The 18,775-nt window shown below is 39.3% G+C and overlaps 1 protein-coding gene and 1 long non-coding RNA gene across 6 annotated transcripts in view; one reads left to right on the plus strand and one right to left on the minus strand.

Moving 5' to 3' along the window:
* The window catches only part of LOC147835465 (uncharacterized), a 91,366-nt gene that overhangs the window by 57,436 nt on the left and 15,155 nt on the right, over window positions 1-18,775 (minus strand). For all 5 annotated transcript variants that reach the window (XR_015500085.1, XR_015500088.1, XR_015500087.1 and 2 more), the window contains exon 2: window positions 14,807-14,936. This is a non-coding gene — a long non-coding RNA (uncharacterized LOC147835465). The remainder of the gene's footprint in view (window positions 1-14,806; window positions 14,937-18,775) is intronic.
* edar (ectodysplasin A receptor) overlaps window positions 1-18,775 on the plus strand; it is a 72,617-nt gene that overhangs the window by 43,047 nt on the left and 10,795 nt on the right. The window contains 5 exon segments of the mRNA NM_001115064.3: window positions 424-509; window positions 10,154-10,237; window positions 12,699-12,824; window positions 13,499-13,573; window positions 17,967-18,039. Of these exon segments, the coding sequence (NP_001108536.3) occupies window positions 424-509; window positions 10,154-10,237; window positions 12,699-12,824; window positions 13,499-13,573; window positions 17,967-18,039 (444 nt within the window).

Here is an 18,775-nt window from a genome sequence, read left to right on the forward strand (position 1 = left end):
TTTATGCATGATTTGTACCAAAATGACCCATTTTCTTTTTAAGCCGTGATCTCACTTGATTTTAAGGTACAATTAGCTCTGAATTTTAAATAAACTCCTTATTTGCTGATTAATTATAGTAATTAAGCTAGCAGTGGGGTCAAATTAGTGATGCAGAATAAGACCATGCAGAATATGTGCTTTATAAGTACTAATAAGCAGTTAATATATTAATATCAGGCAGATAATAGTGAGAATCAGTGCTTAAACTAAAATATTACTGTAAATTGATTCTGCATTTGTTCAAAATTAAATCATGCAGTCAGTAATGTGCTCTTAAATTCTGCTTTTTCTTCATAATTTGATTAGTGAAAACATGTTTGACTTGTTTAATTTCTTTAATATTTTACAGTCATTCGTCTGTGCATGTGTTTTGTGATGCAGGTACTACATCCAGGAGAACCGGCCGCAGAACATCTACGGTATGGTGTGTCATTCATGCCAAAACGCTCCTCGAAACATCAAAGAGTGTAAGAAAGTCATCATTATTTACTTCATTTGTTTCCATGCATGCATTCAGCAGCGTCTTCTACACACAGCAGCAGAAGAGATGTGGGATATTACATCTGTTTTATAAAAGTGACTTCATGTGCATATTAGAACAGCTCATGAACTGCAAGTAAAGAGTCTGTCTAAAACAATAACACATCAACACATGGGAGAATGAATCATTCAGCATAACACAGTTATGTAAAAATAACACCATCACTCTGAGCTGACACACACTCTCTGTGTCAGTATCTGCAAGTAGATTAGATACAATGGAAATGAGTGAGATGTTCCGGTAATAATAGATCAAACTCACACTCATTCAGGGAAGAAAAAGACAGGAACGGGCAAACGTTCAACAGATTTAATCATAAATGAACACAAAATAAACAATAAGTCTTCTTCTGGAGCTCTTCTGTGGGCTTGAGACTTGTTAAACACTCATGGCACTAACCTCACTCCGCCCCCACAGCTGTTAGCTCCGCCCTCACACTAATCAGCTTTACCTAACTGACCAATCAAAATCAACTTCAGTCAAAGATTTGCATAAGGCGAAAAACATTCTATTAATCTAGAGCGAGTGCAAACGCAAAAAAATAACCTGACTCCACCTCTACGTGTCTTGGCCCCGCCCACACTTATCACAGCTACTAAACGGACCAATCAAAATCAACTTGAGTAAAAAATTTGCATTGAGGCAAAACATTCCACAAGTAATCAAGTTAGTAATGCAATGCAAACGAATGGCCTTGCTCCACCCCCTCAGCTATTAGCCACACCCAAACATAGCACTGCTGCCAAACTGACCAATCAAAATCAATTCAAGTGGAAAATTTGCATGAGGCAAAAATATTCTGCTAATAATCTATAACAAGTGACACAATGCACATGAAGTGCCTTGCTTGGCCCCCACAGCTTCTGGCTCCTCCCACACTCATTACCACTATTAAACTGACCAATCAAAATCATTACTTGTGCAAAAAGTTTCATTTTGATTACACATTGATTAAAGCTATCAAACTGACCAATCAAAATCATTTTGAGTAAAAAATTTGCATGAGGTGAGTGACGCAATGCAAATGAATAGCCTTGCTCCATCTCTATGACTCCTGACCCCGCCCACATTGATTACAGCTACCAAACTCATCCATTCAATAATTTTCTTTTCAGCTTAGTCCCTTTATTCATCAGCGGTCGCCACAGTGGAATGAACCTTTAATTTATCCAGCATATGTTTTACACAGCGGATGCCTTTCCAGCCGCAACACAACCAGCTTCCAAACTGTCCAAACAAAATCAATGTGAGTGAAAAATTTGCATCAAGGCTAAAAGCAGTCCAAGAGTAATCCAGTGAGTAATGCAATGCAAATGAATAGCCTTGCTCCACCCTCCACAGCTCCTCAGCTATTAGCCCCACCCACACTCATCAGCTTTACCAGACTGACCAATCAAAATCAGCTTAAGTGAAAAATTTGCATAGGATGAAAAACATTCCACGTGTAATCTAGAGCAAGTAACACAGTGTGCAATAACAGCCTGACTCCGCCATCATATTCTTGGCTCCACCCACACATATCACAGCTACCAAACTGGCCAACCAAATTCAACTTGAGTGAAAAATTTGCATTGAGGCTAAAATTATTATCATTCCACAAGTAATCTAGAGCGAGAAACGCAATGCAAATTAATAGCCTTGCTCCGCCCCCACAACTATCAGCCCCACCCACAAGTACAATCAACTTATGCGAAAAATTTGCATGAGGTGAAAAACATTTCACAAGTAGTTCAGAATGAGTGACGCAATGCAAATTAACAGCCTTGCTCCACCCCTACAGCTATTAGCGCCACCCACATATATCAGCTTTACCAAACAGACCAATCAAATTCAAGTTAAGTGAAAAATTTGAATTGAGGCTAAAAACATTCCTTGAGTACTCCAGTAAGTGATGCAATGCAAATAAACAGCCTTGTACCACCCCTATAGCTATTAGCTCCTCCCACACTCATTAAACCGACCAATCAAAATCAACTTAAGTGAAAAATTTGCATACGGCGAAAAACATTCTTAGTAATCCAGAGTGAATGAGTCAATGCAAATTAATAGCCTTGCTCCGCCCTTACAACTATTAGCCCCACCCACACGTATCACTGCTTCCAAATTGGCCAATCAAAATCAACCTTAGTGAAAAAATTGCATGAGGTTAAAAAACATTCCGAGAGTAATCCAGAATTAAGGATGCAATGCAAATAGCCTTGCTCCACCCCTACAGCTATTAGCTCCACCCACACTCATCAGCTTTACCAAACAGACCAATCAAATTCAAGTTGAGTGAAAAATTTGCATAAGGTGAAAAACATTCCATGAGTGGTCCAGAATGAGTGACGCAATGCAAATTAATAGCCTTGCTCCACCCCTTTAGCTATTAGCTCCTCCCACACTTATCAGCTTTACTAAACTGACCAATCAAATTCAAGTTGAGTGAAAAATTTGCATAAGGTGAAAAACATTCCACATGTAATCTAGAGCGAGTGATGCAACGCACATTACTGGAATTATTAAAACATTAGCGACACAATGCGATTGGTCACATGACTGCATCACATGACTAAAATGATCATAAATTTCCAAGGCCTCAGTTTTCACCGTCCACACTGTACTCCAAAACACTGCTTCACATTTATCCACTTAGGACAGCGACGTCAAACAGACTGTTTCCTAAAATCTTCGTCTCAGTGTGGACGGAAGGCTGAAGCGGAGAGAAAGATATACACTATAACTGAACCCTATCAGTGTGGCCATGGCCTGAGTCTCCTGTCCGTCTCTGTGCTCAGCTTTATCTAGCGCTGCATAAACACACAATTACACTAAACTCTTCCATTCCTGAAGTGAAAGCAAGTCGTGCCCCCCCCCCCCCCACACACACACACACACACACACACACACACACACACACACACACACACAGTTGCGCAGACAGTGAGCTGACGACTGAAGCCTGGACTCCATCAGCCTGCGGTGCCGCCATGTTTTTCACATTTATTTTCCTTCTCCTGGCCTGACTTTAGTGTTTGGCAGATCGTTCATAACACGCTTGACTCACTGATTACCAGCACATACCTGAAGCAGTGAGTGTGTGGAACAGACCGCAGGCGCACACACACATTAACACACACACACACACACACACACAGAAACACTGCTCACTGAATCTCCCACATAGAAATCTAATAAAGGACTCTGTATGCAAATGACACACATGCCATACCCGTTCATATTTGGATTTCATGTTTATAATATACGCAACATATTTTGGGAATATTGACAAATATCTATTGCAATATATATAGTGTTCAGCATAGATGAGTCTCAGATCCCTCTGTTCTCTCCAGGATGCTCTACAGTAATATATCTGTGCGGATACAGTAGATCAGTCAGTACCAGAGATCACAATCCCACAACAATACGCACAAAATATTAACATGCTGGAGGAAAATATTAAATAAGATTTTGTAGTTTGTATATATATTTTTCTAATACCTGGTTTGAAAGTAAAGTCTGATCTTTCTATTCCTGACCATATTATAAAGGATATAACTGATTTATCAAACTCTTTTGTTTAAATGCACCAAAATATACATTGAGAAATTGATGAAAATATTATTTTGTAAAAGTGGGTGTGCTCATTTATGAAGAGCACTATATATTACATATACACTCACCGGCCACTTTATTAGGTACACCTTACTAGTACCAGGTTGAACCCCTTCAGATCTGTCTTAATCCTTGGTGTTGTAGATTCAACAAGCTACTGGAAATATTCCTCAGAGATTTTGCTCCATATTGTCATGATAGCATCACACAGTTGCTGCAGATTTGTTGGCTGCACATCCATGATGCCAATCTCCCGTTCCACCACATCCCAAAGCTGCTCTATTGGATTGAGCTCTGGTGACTGTGGAGGCCGTTTGAGTACAGTGAACTCATCGTCATGTTCAAGACACCAGTCTGAGATGATTGAGCTTCATGACATGCTGCGTTATCCTGCTGGAAGTAGCCATCAGAAGATGGAGACACTGTGCTCATAAAGGGATGGACATGGTCAGCAGCAATACTCAGGTAGGCTGTGGCGTTGATGCTCAATTGGTACTAATGGACCCAAAGAAAATCTCCCCCACACCATTACACCACCACCAGCCTTACAGCCCGTCTGGCAGCAACAACCATGCCACGTTCAAAGTCTCTTAAATCCCCTTTCTTCCCCATTCTGATGCTCGCTCTGAACTGCAGCAGATCCTCTTGACCATGTCTACATGCCTAAATGCAGTTAGCTGCTGCCATGTGATTGGCTGATTAGACATTAGTGTTAACAAGCAGTCGGACAGGTGTACCTAATAAAGTGGCCAGTGATTATAATTTAGAAAAAAGTTTTTAAACCACTTCAAGTGTTGACTATAATATATATATATATATATATATATATATATATATATATATATATATATATATATATATATATATATATATATATATATATATATATATATGCGTGTGTGTGCTGATTTTAACTCCGCTATCTAATGTGTGAACTTATAAAGAGTTAGCAGAGGCAGACGATCAAACACCATAGAACATTTCCTCCAGATTGAGCCTCAGATTGGTGTGATGGAGTGTAGTTTGAGTGGACTGTAAATATCTAATACGAGGCTCAAGCAGGACAGACGGACTCTGGTTTTGAGCTCCACTGTTGGTTTGATTGATTGCGGATGTGAAAGGGAACAGTTTGTCAGAGCTCTCATATGTTTGACGTCTTTGCTTATTTCTTTCTCATTGCGAGTGTCAAACACACCGTAAGTGAAATAAATGCCTGGAGGAGTGTTTGAGGAAACCTGAAGCCTCATCTGGCAGAAAGCGGAGGCTGATTTCAGGAAAACATCATAGAGGAACATTCTCAATATCGCTGCGTTCCAAACGGGACATATCGCCCTCTTCAGTGAGAAAACAAACATGACTGCCATATTAGAGCACAGCTCCCAACCAAAGTGCTCAAAACAGGCCACTTTGAAGGGCCCTTCTGAGTAAAGGATTGTAAAAATGTTTCTGTCCTGTTTTTAGTCCAAATATCTACAAATTCTTAAATCAAGAAGCCTGTTCTAGTTAAAGCACAACTATTGTCTTGTTTTCAGAAATAATGAGTGAAAATGAAGCAAAATAATCTGACAACGGAGGAAGTGAAATCACCTTAAAGCAAAATAAAAAGCAAGATCTTTGGCACCCTCCCGCAATACAAAGTCAATGGAGCCGTTCCGATTGTCAGTCCTCCCCCTCCTGAAACCTGCTTGATCGTCTCATTATTTAAAAAAATGTTTGATCCCTACATCCATCATCCCTTTAAAGCTGTCACTCTCTAGCTAGCGCAAACCCTTTGAAGGGATTAGGGTGTAGGGATGAGCCCTTCCGAATGGAACGCAGCGTAACTCATTCCAGCACTGATATCGCAGAGTGTGCATCCGCAATACTCACATCAGAGTCTGCAGTGTTTAATCAGGATTACATTTGACCAGAAAACACAGCACAACATTCATGACCAGTGGATTACTGCACATTATCCATAAACTGACCAACTAGTTTATCATTTGCTGCTGTTTTTAAGGCTTGGGTGACCGTGTGGGCAGCTTTGCTCTACTGCAGCAGTTCTCAAACTTTTTTCACCAAGTACCACCATAATGAGCAGTACTGAAATACAATAGTGTAGTAGGCCTAATTAAGCAGCTACAGCACTGCACAGTTCAAAAACCAGGCAGATTAATTACTATTATTAGGAATATGTATTACTGTCAGCCACTTTAATATTATAATAATTATGTACACATTATAAATAGTTTGAACATTACTCACTGTGCTTGCAGACAAAAAAAGATATATATACACACACATACATACAATTTTTTAATACATTTTGAAATATAAGTTGCATGGGCACATGACATTTGTAATTATTTGAAATCTAAATATTAACTTGTATTGTAAATGTATGATTTGGAATTACATATTTAAATAAGAGATTAGCTCTGCTGCTTGTCATTTACAGTAGCCCTGTGTGTCAGATAAGCGAGCGGTTATATGCATATACAGTGTACAGTGATTGACTAATTCATACGTGCAGTATTTCCAGCCTGATCTCACGAGAAGTATTTGACGTTTTGCCAGTTCAGTGGCTAATTTGTACAAATTCCTATGAGTTCAGTCGTGGGAAATTGTACGATTTTAAAAAGGAGGCGGGGCACCTAACCCCACCCCTAAACCCAACCGTCATTGGGGGATGAGCAAATCGTACTAAATTGTACGAATTAGATCGTCTGAATTCATGCGAATTAGCCACTATATAAAAAATTTACGAATTGTTGTGAGATTGCGTTTGTATTTCCATGATTTGGTACGAATGAGATCACATCTTAAGTGAACCATGAAGTTTGCGTTAAACGCGCACTGACAGCTGTTTTCAAGCAGACTGCGGTACAGTTTGCCGTCCCTTAGTCTGTGCACACGGACAATAACTTTAATTACAATCTACCTCTAAGCTTCAGGTAAGGTAAAGTCTGAGTCTATGTTCTGTGTCTCGCCTCTTTTACATTTACATTTAGTCATTTAGCAGATGCTTTTATCCAAAGCGACTTACAAATGAGGACAAGGAAGCAATTTACACAACTATAAGAGCAACAATGAAGAAGTGCTGTAGGCGAGTTTCAGGTGTGTAAAGTGTAAGAAACAGAAAATTAGTAATTATTTATTTTTCTGTAGTACAGTTAGCGGTAGAACCAGAGAGGCAATTGCAGATCAGGAAGGGAAGTGGACACTAAATAGTTGAGTTATTAGTGGTTTCTTGAAGACAGCGAGTGACTCTGCCGTTCTGATGCAGTTAGGGAGTTCATTCCACCAACTGGGCAGATTGAATGCGAGAGTTCGGGAAAGTGATTTCTTCCCTCTTTGGGATGGAACCACGAGGCGACGTTCATTCACAGAACGCAAGTTTCTGGAGGGCACATACATCTGCAGAAGTGAGAGCAGATAAGGAGGAGCAAAGCCAGAAGTCGCTTTGTAAGCAAACATCAGAGCTTTGAATTTGGTGTGATCAGCAACTGGCAGCCAGTGCAAACGGATGAGCAGCGGAGTGACATGTGCTCTTTTAGCTTCATTAAAGACCACTCGTGCTGCTGCGTTCTGAAGCAGCTGAAGAGGCTTGATAGAGTTAGCTGAAGCCCGGCTAGTAGAGAGTTGCAATAGTCCAGTCTGGAGAGAACAAGAGCTTGAACAAGGAGTTGAGCTGCATGTTCAGATAAGAAGGGTCGGATCTTTCTGATGTTGTAGAGTGTGAATCTGCAAGATCGAGCAGTTCTAGAGATGTGCTCAGAGAAGTTTAGTTGGTCATCAATCGTTACTCCAAGGCTTTTTACATTTTGGATGCAGTAATGGTTGCCCCGTCCATCTGGATTGAAAAGTTATGGTGTAGAGTCGGGTTGGCAGAAACTTCAAGCATTTCTGTTTTCGTGAGGTTAAGCTGAAGATGATGATCTCTCATCCAGTGTGAAATGTCTGACAGGCAGGCTGAGATGCGAGCTGAAACCGAGGGAAACACACCCAAATTAATAAGCTTAAATCTGAGCTAACTAAACTGAAAGCCACGCTGCATTACAAAACAAATAACTTCATATATTGAAAACATGCATTATTTTACACGACTACGAGCACACATTTAGCACATGTGTAATAATTATTTTAGCAATGATGCAGCGTTTGCAGTAACTGAAATGCCAACACAACAGCACTGGTCTGCAGAAGGGCTTCTCTAGCGCGTGTGTATCTGCTCTGCAAGCGCCACGCAGCTCTGTGACTCTGTCACAGTAAACATTCTAAGCACAGCGGTGTAATCGTACGCTTCAGGGAGCAGCCAATGCTATCTGATCACATGAGTATCGGTGTTATCGTACGTGTCAAAGGGTTAAAAGTGTGTTCATTTTATTTTATTCTTTTATTATTCAGCAATTCTTCCGCGTACCACAAGAAAAAAAGCCCACGTACCACAGTTTGACGACCACTGCGATACTGTATTTATCAATGCTTGTGATTGGTTTATCTTACTTTACGCAAATGCACAAAATCCTTACAATTAATGTAAAGTTATGAGTCATTTCCAGAGCCATTTGTTCTTTAATTTAGCCAAAGTATGCTTAATATCGCAATATATATTGCAAAAACATTAAACATAGACACATTTTAAGTATAAATGTACTATTAGTTTATCATCTGAATGTGTTTTCAGGCCGTGTGACTATTTCAAACCACTTTACAAATAAAAATGTTGTTTTTAAGTTTAAGAAAAATGAATTGTATGTATGTGCATCTATGGTGAATATACTCCATACAGCAGAGGGCCGCAGCTCTGCACTGTTTAGTTCCAACCCTGCTCCAACACACTTACCTGTAGGTCTCAAACAAGCCTGAAGGACTCGATTAGTTTGATCAGGTGTGTTTAATTAGGGTTGGAACTAAACTGTGCAGAGCTGCGGCCCTCCAGGAATTGAGTTCTACACCTGTGCTACTGTATAGAGGACTATTTTATATTTGATTACTGTTTGTGTCTGAATGCTGACAGACTTCCAGAAAACCATGTGTGTCTCTGCTCTACTGTATTCATCAATGCTTGTGATCAGTTTATTATATTTTAAGCAGATGCACTGCTCTACAAGATCATTCCAGCTTATCTAGTTTGATTAATTCTTTCCTAATAGAGTTATTCATTTAATCTAGTGAAAGTATTCTCAGAATATGGCAGAAAAATCAAATATCATAATGTTTATTTTTAATATCACAGAGCCCTAATGCTCATGTGTGAGGTCTGTCGGACGGACGCAGGCTTTTCCTGTGTGTGAACTGCAAGCAGCAGCAAGTTAATAATCTTTTTATTCCCTCAAAACTCTTAATTATTAGACGCGGCAGTGTGCGCTGCGGGCAGCATAATTTGCAGATTACCTGGCGAGTGCGAGCATGTCTTCGCCCGCTGCATACTTTCACATCTACAGCTTTAAAGCGGCTGTTTGTTACCGTTTTTAATTAAATATCATTCCCACCTACTTAATTTCTGTCACCGCACAATAGAAAACAATTAAAGAGGCATTGAAAAGAGCAGGACTGGTGCAGACGTGTTTCTGAACACAAAGACCCTTCACATTCAGCTTGAACAGCGCACAATAAAGTCCCGTCCTCAGGGAACACATTCACCCATGATCAGCAGCAGAGGGAAGGCACGTCTTTCAGTGGTTATTGAGGCTTTTAACAACTCTTTTGATCAAAACTAACAGATAAAACCTGAGTTTACAGATGCTTCGGTAAATGAAATGAACAAGATATTTTAAAAGCCATTAAAGTTAGTTCACCTCATTATTATCAGGTGTTACTGCAGTTTCAGCTACAGTACATGAGCCTCATCTGAACTGAGATGTGTATTAAACTAGTGAAGCACCAGTGAGTATCATGAAGCTCTGACTGACTCTTCCTCATCTTAATGTAATTTCATCATCATCATCATCATCATTATTATCATCATCATCAGATCCATGTTATTTTCAGGCATGAGGTCCACACCGCCAGCCTCAGGTCGAGCTCCCAGTGTTTCTTCCAGCAGCACCACTATATTCCCTCAGCCAGAGAAAGGTGAGAGTAAACTAACACTAAACCTCTGACTGTACTGAAAATCCAACTGTACTAAATCTCTAACTGTACTGAATCTCAGACTGTACCAAACCTCTGACTGTACTAATTCTCTGACTGTACTGACCATTTGACTACAGGGATACTCTGACTGTTTGGAATCTCCAGCTGTACCACATCTCTTACTTTACTGAATCTCTGACAGTACAGAATTTCTGACTGTACTAATTGTCTTAATTTTTCTAAATATATTAATGTTTCTATTAATATATTAATCTCTATACATACTCTGACTGTACTCAAGTTTAACTGTACTGAATATCTGACTGTACTGAACCTCTGGTTGTACTTAATTTCAGACTGTACTGAATCTTTGACTTGCTGAATCTCAGCCTGTACCAAACCTCTGACTGTACTGGATCTCCGACTGTACTATATCATGGAGTGTACTGAATCTGACCGTACCAAATTTCTGACTGTTTTGAATCTTCAACTGTATCAAATCTCTGACTGTACCAAATCTCTTACTTTAACTCTTACTGAAACTCTGACTGTACTGAACCTCCGCCTGTACTAAATCTCAGACTATACCAATCCTCTGACTGTACTGAATCTCTTACTTTAACTCTGACTGTACTGAATGTCTGACTGTACTGAACCTCTGACTGTACTGAACCTAACTGTACTGAATCTCAGACTGTACCAAACCTCTGACTGTACTTAATATCCGGCTGTACTAAATCTCATACTGCACTGAATCTCTGACTTACTGAATCTCAGACTGAACCAAACCTCTGACTGTACTTAATATCCGACTGCACTAAATCTCATAGTGCACTGAATATCTGACTGTACTGAATCTCAAACTGTACTAAATCTCAGACTGTACTGCTCCTCTGACTGTACAAAACATCTGACTGTACTGAATCTCTGATTGTACTAAATCTCAGACTGTACTGAACCGCTGACTGTACCAAACCTCTGACTGTACTGAATCTCCAACAGTACTAAATATCAGACTGTACTAAATCTCAGACTGTATTGAACCTCTGACTTTACTGAATCTCAAACTGTACTGAACCTTTGACTGTACTGAATCTCCAATTTGACTAAATCTCAGACTGTACTGAAGTCTAACTATACTGAACCTCCAACTACTGAACCTCCGACTACTGAACCTCCAACTGTGCCAAATCTCTGACTGTTCTGATTCTCAGACTGGACCAAATCTCTGACTTTACAAAAACTCTGATTGTACTGAATCTCTTACTTTTTCTGAATATACTACTGTTCTGAATCTGCTACTATACAGAATCTCTTACTGTAGTGAATCTCTTTTTCTGAATCTCCTTCACTCAATCTCTGACTGTTTACAACTGTGGTTTGTCTGACTGAACTGAATCTCTGACTGTACTAATCATCTGACTGTTTACCACTGTTCAAATGCAACCGTTTATAGTCTGACTGTACTGATTCGCTGACTGTACCGAATATCTGACTGTACTGAATCTCTGACTTTACTGAATATCTGACTGTACTGAATCTCTGACTGTACTGAATCTCTGACTGTACTCAATCTCAGACACACACAACTGTTTATTGTCTGACTGTACTGATTCGCTGACTGTACCGAATATCTGACTGTACTGAATCTCTGACTTTACTGAATATCTGACTGTACTGAATCTCTGACTGTACTGAATCTCTGACTGTACTCAATCTCAGACACACACAACTGTTTATTGTCTGACTGTACTGATTCGCTGACTGTACCGAATATCTGACTGTACTGAATCTCTGACTTTACTGAATATCTGACTGTACTGAATCTCTGACTGTACTGAATCTCTGACTGTACTCAATCTCAGACACACACAACTGTTTATTGTCTGACTGTACTGATTCGCTGACTGTACCGAATATCTGACTGTACTGAATCTCTGACTTTACTGAATATCTGACTGTACTGAATCTCTGACTGTACTGAATCTCTGACTGTACTCAATCTCAGACACACACAACTGTTTATTGTCTGACTGTACTGATTCGCTGACTGTACCGAATATCTGACTGTACTGAATCTCTGACTTTACTGAATATCTGACTGTACTGAATCTCTGACTGTACTGAATCTCTGACTGTACTCAATCTCAGACACACACAACTGTTTATTGTCTGACTGTACTGATTCGCTGACTGTACCGAATATCTTACTTTACTCAATCTCTGACTGTACTCAATCTCTGATTGTACTGAATCTCTGACTGTACTCAATCTCCTACTGTACGAAATCTCCTACTGTACGGAATCTCCTACTGTACTGAATCTCCTACTGTACTGAATCTCCTACTGTACTGAATCTCCTACTGTACTGAATCTCTGACTGTACTCAATCTCAGACACACACAACTGTTTATTGTCTGACTGTACTGATTCGCTTACTGACTTTCTGATTGTACTTCAGACCCAACAGGACAGGGTCACCTAGCAACGGCCCTCATCATCGCCATGTCAACCATCTTCATCATGGCCATCGCTATAGTGATGATCATCATGTTCTACATCCTGAAGAGCAAACCGAGCGGACCAGGTCAGAAATACGAACACTCGAGACTACAGTAGCACAACAACACACGGCAGAACATTACCAGATACAGAAGCAGCGCTACATTTAATAGATACAGATAACGCTTCAGATATCACAGTGTGTGTGTGTGTGTGTGTGTGTGTGTGTGTGTGTGTGTGTGTGTGTGCGCTGGCTCCAGCTGTGCTGAACATCACCTAGTGTATGTGTGTGTGTGTGTGCTGAGCATCACCTAGTGTATGTGTGTGTGTGTATGTGTGTGTTATCATGTCTGATTCGGTGTGTGTGTGTGTGTGTGTGTGTGTGTGTGTGTGTGTGTGTGTGTGTGTGTGTGTGTGTGTGTGTGTGTGTGTGTGTGTGTGTGTGTGTGTGTGTGTGTTTCTGTTGGCTCCAGTTGTACTGAACATCATTGTAACCCAGTATGTGTGTATTTGTGTATTTAAGTGTGAATTTTAAATGTGCGACTTTGTGTTTGAGAGTAAATATGAGTGTGTGGATGTTTGTGTGTATGAGTGGAAGTGTGTGTTAGGGAGTGTGTGTTTAAATATGTGTCCATGTGTGTTTGAAAGTGTGTGTGTGCTTCGCCTCCACATCTGCAAAATCTCAGTGCTTCTGTAATAATCATTAATGTAACCCAGTGTGTGTGTGTGTGTGTGTGTGTGTGTGTGTGTCTCCTGCAGTCTGCTGTTCTGGTCAGCTCATCAAAGCTGTAGAAGCTCAGACAAACATGCAGGAGGAGAAGAAGGAGGCTCAGGGTGAGTGAAAGATCAGTCTCTCCATCCTGCACTTCTGGAATGCTCTTCAGGTTCACAAAACACACACACACACAAACACAAACACACACACACACACACACTTGAAAATACAGGTCAGCGGGGACAGATACACTCGCCAGCATCAGTCATCCAATGCAGACCAGCACACACACACATTCAGACATGCACAGACACAACAAACACACACTAAGACACTCACACACACAAACACAACCCACACACAGACACACACTCAGGCACAGGACATTTCTATCCAAAGCTGACACTTTATAATTAGAACCCTGTAACCATTGACTTTCATGGTGTTTATTTGTCCTACTATTGAAGTCAAGGGTTTCCAGCATTCTTCAAAATACCTTCTTTAGTGTTCAACAGAAGAAAGAAACTTAAAAAAGGTTTAAAACCACTTGAGGGACAGTAAACAGTGAGTGAATTAAAAAAATTTGGGTGAACTGCCCTTTGAAATGTATCATTAACTACAGTAAGCTTTTACAATCTATCTAAACCCATCTTAAAGCTGGCACATCATGCTAACACTGCAACACGGGACACATATTTCATCAAGGAAATGTTAACACATTTCAACATCTACTGCATTATTAAAATCCAAATTCAGGCTAGTCATCATTAATCAATGCACTGTGAGTTAAACATTGAACTAACTGTATTTAGATGAACATTAATATAACCATCAATAAATACAATCAGAGAGGTGTTGTTCATTGTTAATAAATACAGTTGAAGCCAGAAGTTTACATACACTGTATAAAAAAGCACATAACCAGTTGTCAAAAAAATGTCAGATGTTTAATGGGACTTGATTATTTCTCTTTTAGGTAAGTCAGGATTACTATTCTATTTGCTTAACAGCAGAATAACGAGAGAGAGAGAGAGATTATTCTGCCTCTGACACAGCTCAGATGATGGTGTCGAGGTTTTGGAAGGTTCTGATTGGCTAATTGACAACATTTGAGTTAACTGGAGGCACAATAGTATTGAAGGCAAACCTCAAACACACCAAGGTTATTATAGTTAACGAAAACAAAACTACAATGTAAAATATTTGTCGTTTACTGAAATAAAAATAAAGCGAGTTTATGAAGAAACTAAAACTAACTGAAACTGTATTGTAACTAAAATAACTAATTACTAATTAAAACTAACTAACTAAAAATTATAGTGTCTTTGTAAATGTATTTAATGTAATCTTACTGGAAGCCGTTTAGAGGTAAATATAATCCGCGCTGCAGGTGTTTGACCCGTACGGCATCTCAGAGTCTGTAATCCTGCTGCAATTGGCCAGATCGAGCCGGTTCTCCTCCAGTCATCCTCGCTGTTGCTCCTGCGAAAAAAACAACCAGTGGACATGACAGCAGCACGATGACAGCATTAGATACACTTAAAACTATTACTTTAACATATTTGTGCCCAATAATGGGTTTATTTTTGTATCACCATCAATAACGAATCTTTTTAACCGGATCATCTAAGTGAACCGGTTGAACAAGTTCACCAAATCGAACTGAATCATTTGAAACGATTCGCGTCTCCAGTAAGCACTTATCCACTATTTACTTTATAACAAGCCTAATACCCCCCTCTGACTCTAAATATCCAATATATACTGAGTTATTCAGTTATTAGAACAGTAACGTTACACTGAGATCAAATTTGAGAAGCGGTGAACCGATAATACTGCGCATGCGTGATTCAGCAAATTAAACACAAACAGTACAGCCAGCTGTGACTCAACTAAACTTGAACAACTGCAGCGCGGGTAAACTGAGGGCTTAATTAGAAGATCTGGAGAAAAACGAAAGTTTATTTCATAACAGACAATCATAATGGAGTTTAAATAAGTGAATCCTGCTTCAGTTGGGCTGCAAAACTTTACTGTAAGACATTTTTCAGATCATGCTGATGTTTTAACTGACTGAAATGACTATTGCTGACTACATAATGATGAGTCCTGACATCCGCGTTAAAGATCTGAACTTCCCATCACTACTGTGTGTCTAACCTCAGAGCAGCCCTGCACACATACTGTACTGAGGGCTGCTGTCTTGTGGGCTGTTGTATTTGAGTTTGAGGATGGGTAGATGGTTGAGGTAGATGATACTGTTCATGTTTCCTCTAAATACAGGTTTTAAAACATGTATGGCTGAGTTTTTATTATATAGTATTTATCCTGTTGATTTTGAATCCTGCACCTAACAAATATCCTCATTTAGAAAACAAACTAAAACTGAAACTAATAAAAACTAAACTAAAACTAAATCATTTCAAAGTATATAAACTAATAATCATTAGTAAATCTGCCTCTAAAACTAAATAAAACTGACTGAATTTGAAAACAAAAAGTCAAAACAAAATAGAAACTAAAACTAATGAATAACAACTAAACCTTGAAACTCTCTGCTTCCTTGTGTGACAACATGGGAAAATGAAAAGAAATCAGCCAAGACATCCACAAGTCTGTTTCTTCTTTGGGTACAATTTCTAGATGCCTGAAGGTGCCACGTTCATCGGTTCAAACAATCATACACAAGTAAAAACAAGATGGGAATGTCCAGCCATCATAGCGCTCAAGAAGGAGAAGAATTCCTCAAACTGTGTGTATTAACCCCTGAACAAAAGCGAAAGATGCTGTGAAGACGCTGGCTGCAGCGAGTAAGAGAGATTCATCATCCAGTGAAAAGAGTCCTGTACTGACATGTGCTGAGTGACCTCTCAGCAGAGAAGAAGCCATTACTCCAAAAACACCTTAGAAAAGCCAGATTACCATTAGCTGAATGACACTGGGAACAAGACTTATGTGTGGAGACATGTCCTGTGCTCTGATGGAGCTAAGATTGAACTGTTTGGCCATAATGAGCAGTGTTACATTAGGAGGACAAAGAAGAAAGCGCACAAGCCTAGAACACCATCCCAACTGTGCAGTATGGGGGCGGCAGCATCATGTTGTGGGGTTGTTTTGCTGCAGGAGGGACTGGTCCACTTCACAGCATAGATGGCATCATGAAGACAGAACATTATGGAGAAATACTGAAGCAACATCTCAACACATCAGCCAGGAGATTACAACTTGGCCACAAATGGCTCTTCCAAACAGACCATGACCCTAAGCACACTGCCAAATGAGTTCACATGTGCTTTAAGGACAGCAGAGTGAATGTTTTGGAGTGGCCATCACAAAGCCCTGATCTCAATCCTATAGAGAATGTGTGGGCGGAGCTGAAAAAGCTTGTGCGAGCAAGACAGCCTACAAATCTGACTCAGTTACAGCAATTCTGCAGGAGGAACGAGCCAAAACTCCTGCAAACTATTGTGAGAAGCTTGTGGAAGGAGACTAAAAACATCTGACCAAAGTTTAAAAGCAAAGCTAATAAATACCAAGGAAATGTGTGTACACTTCTGACTGTCTAGAAATTAACAAAACAACTTTTTTTAAAGAATTTTAGAAATAATTCCTAAACAAATGTAGCAAATGTAAATCATTTTGGTAGTCTAAGGGGACCTAAAATAGTAAACATTTAGTATGATTTACCATCAGACATTTTTTTAAAATGGTTATGTTCCTTTTTATAGAGCGTGTGTAAACTTCTGGTTTCAACTGTACATGAACTAATACAATCTTATAGTAAAGACACATTTGGACATTTTATGCATGCATAATGCATTTTTCATCATCTGAGTTGCTCATTTATTCACACATTCATTTTGACTGTTTATAATTCAGCTGAAGTCACATTAATGCGTTTGGCAGATGATTTGAGAGCATCACAGGCTGAGCAGAGCGGATGTAGAGTGTGATTATGAGTGTTTGATCTGCGCTCAACACTCGTCTAGAGCTGTACAGAAGCTGGTGTACAGTACAGCGTTCATCTCCTGTTTGCTCTCATGCAGGATCATCACTGAATGCTGATTGGCTAACACTTTACAATAATGCTCCATTAGGTCTTGTTAGTTAATGCATTTCTTAATCATACTTCAACATTTACTAATGCATTATTAACATCCAGCGTTAACATTAGTATATGCACCATGAGTTATCTAACATTACATCAATAACATTAACAAATATGCAATAAATGCAGTACTAACTGTTTGCTCATGTTGGTAAATGCATTAATTAATGGAGCATTTATTAAAGCGTTACCGTTGACTTTTATTCCATTAGAAAGCTGTCTGATTTGTAGAATTACACAAATCTGGGATATTAGAGGAATTCATAAATGGAAAGGTTGTGATTTGATTGAATAGTTGATCGCTTCCATTATATGTTCAGTATGGATATTTCTGTTTATTTACATCATTGTGGGCAGATCTGAGATTAATGATCTTCACTGATGTTCAAACTTTGCCTTTGCAGAGAACGTGGTGATCTTTCAGGAGAAGGACGAATTTGACAAACTCAAGCCTTCATCTCCAAAAACAGCCAAAAGGTGAGAGTTAACCAGCTCAACTAACCAGCAGTAACTAACCCGTTTAGAGACATCTGTCAGGTTAACTAACCCAAACCTTCATCAGTCAGTTTAATTAACCCAAACCTTCATCTGTCAGTTTAATTAACCCAAAACTTCATCTGTCAGTTTAACAAACCCAAAGCTTAATCAGTCAGGTTAACTAACCCAAAACTTCAGCAGTCAGGTTAACTAACCCAAAACTAAAGCAGTCAGGTTAACTAACCCAAAGCTTAATCAGTCAGGTTAACTAACCCAAAACTTCATCTGTCAGTTTAACAAACCCAAAGCTTCATCTGTCAGTTTAACAAACCCAAAGCTTAATCAGTCAGTTTAACTAACCCAAAACTTCATCTGTCAGTTTAACTAACCCAAAACTTCATCAGTCAGTTTAACTAACCCAAAACTTAATCTCTCAGGTTAACTAACCCAAAACTTCATCAGTCAGTTTAACTAACCCAAAACCTAATCTGTCAGGTTAACTAACCCAAAACTTCATCTGTCAGTTTAACTAACCCAAAACTTCATCAGTCAGTTTAACTAACCCAAAACTTCATCTGTCAGTTTAACTAACCCAAAGCTTAATCAGTCAGGTTAACTAACCCAAAACTTCAGCAGTCAGGTTAACTAACCCAAAACTTCATCAGTCAGTTTAACTAACCCAAAACTTCATCTGTCAGTTTAACTAACCCAAAACTTCATCAGTCAGTTTAACTAA

This window comes from Danio rerio, chromosome 9, assembly GCF_052040795.2.
Source record: "Danio rerio strain M-AB ecotype USA chromosome 9, GRCz13ab, whole genome shotgun sequence".
NCBI lineage: Eukaryota > Metazoa > Chordata > Actinopteri > Cypriniformes > Danionidae > Danio > Danio rerio.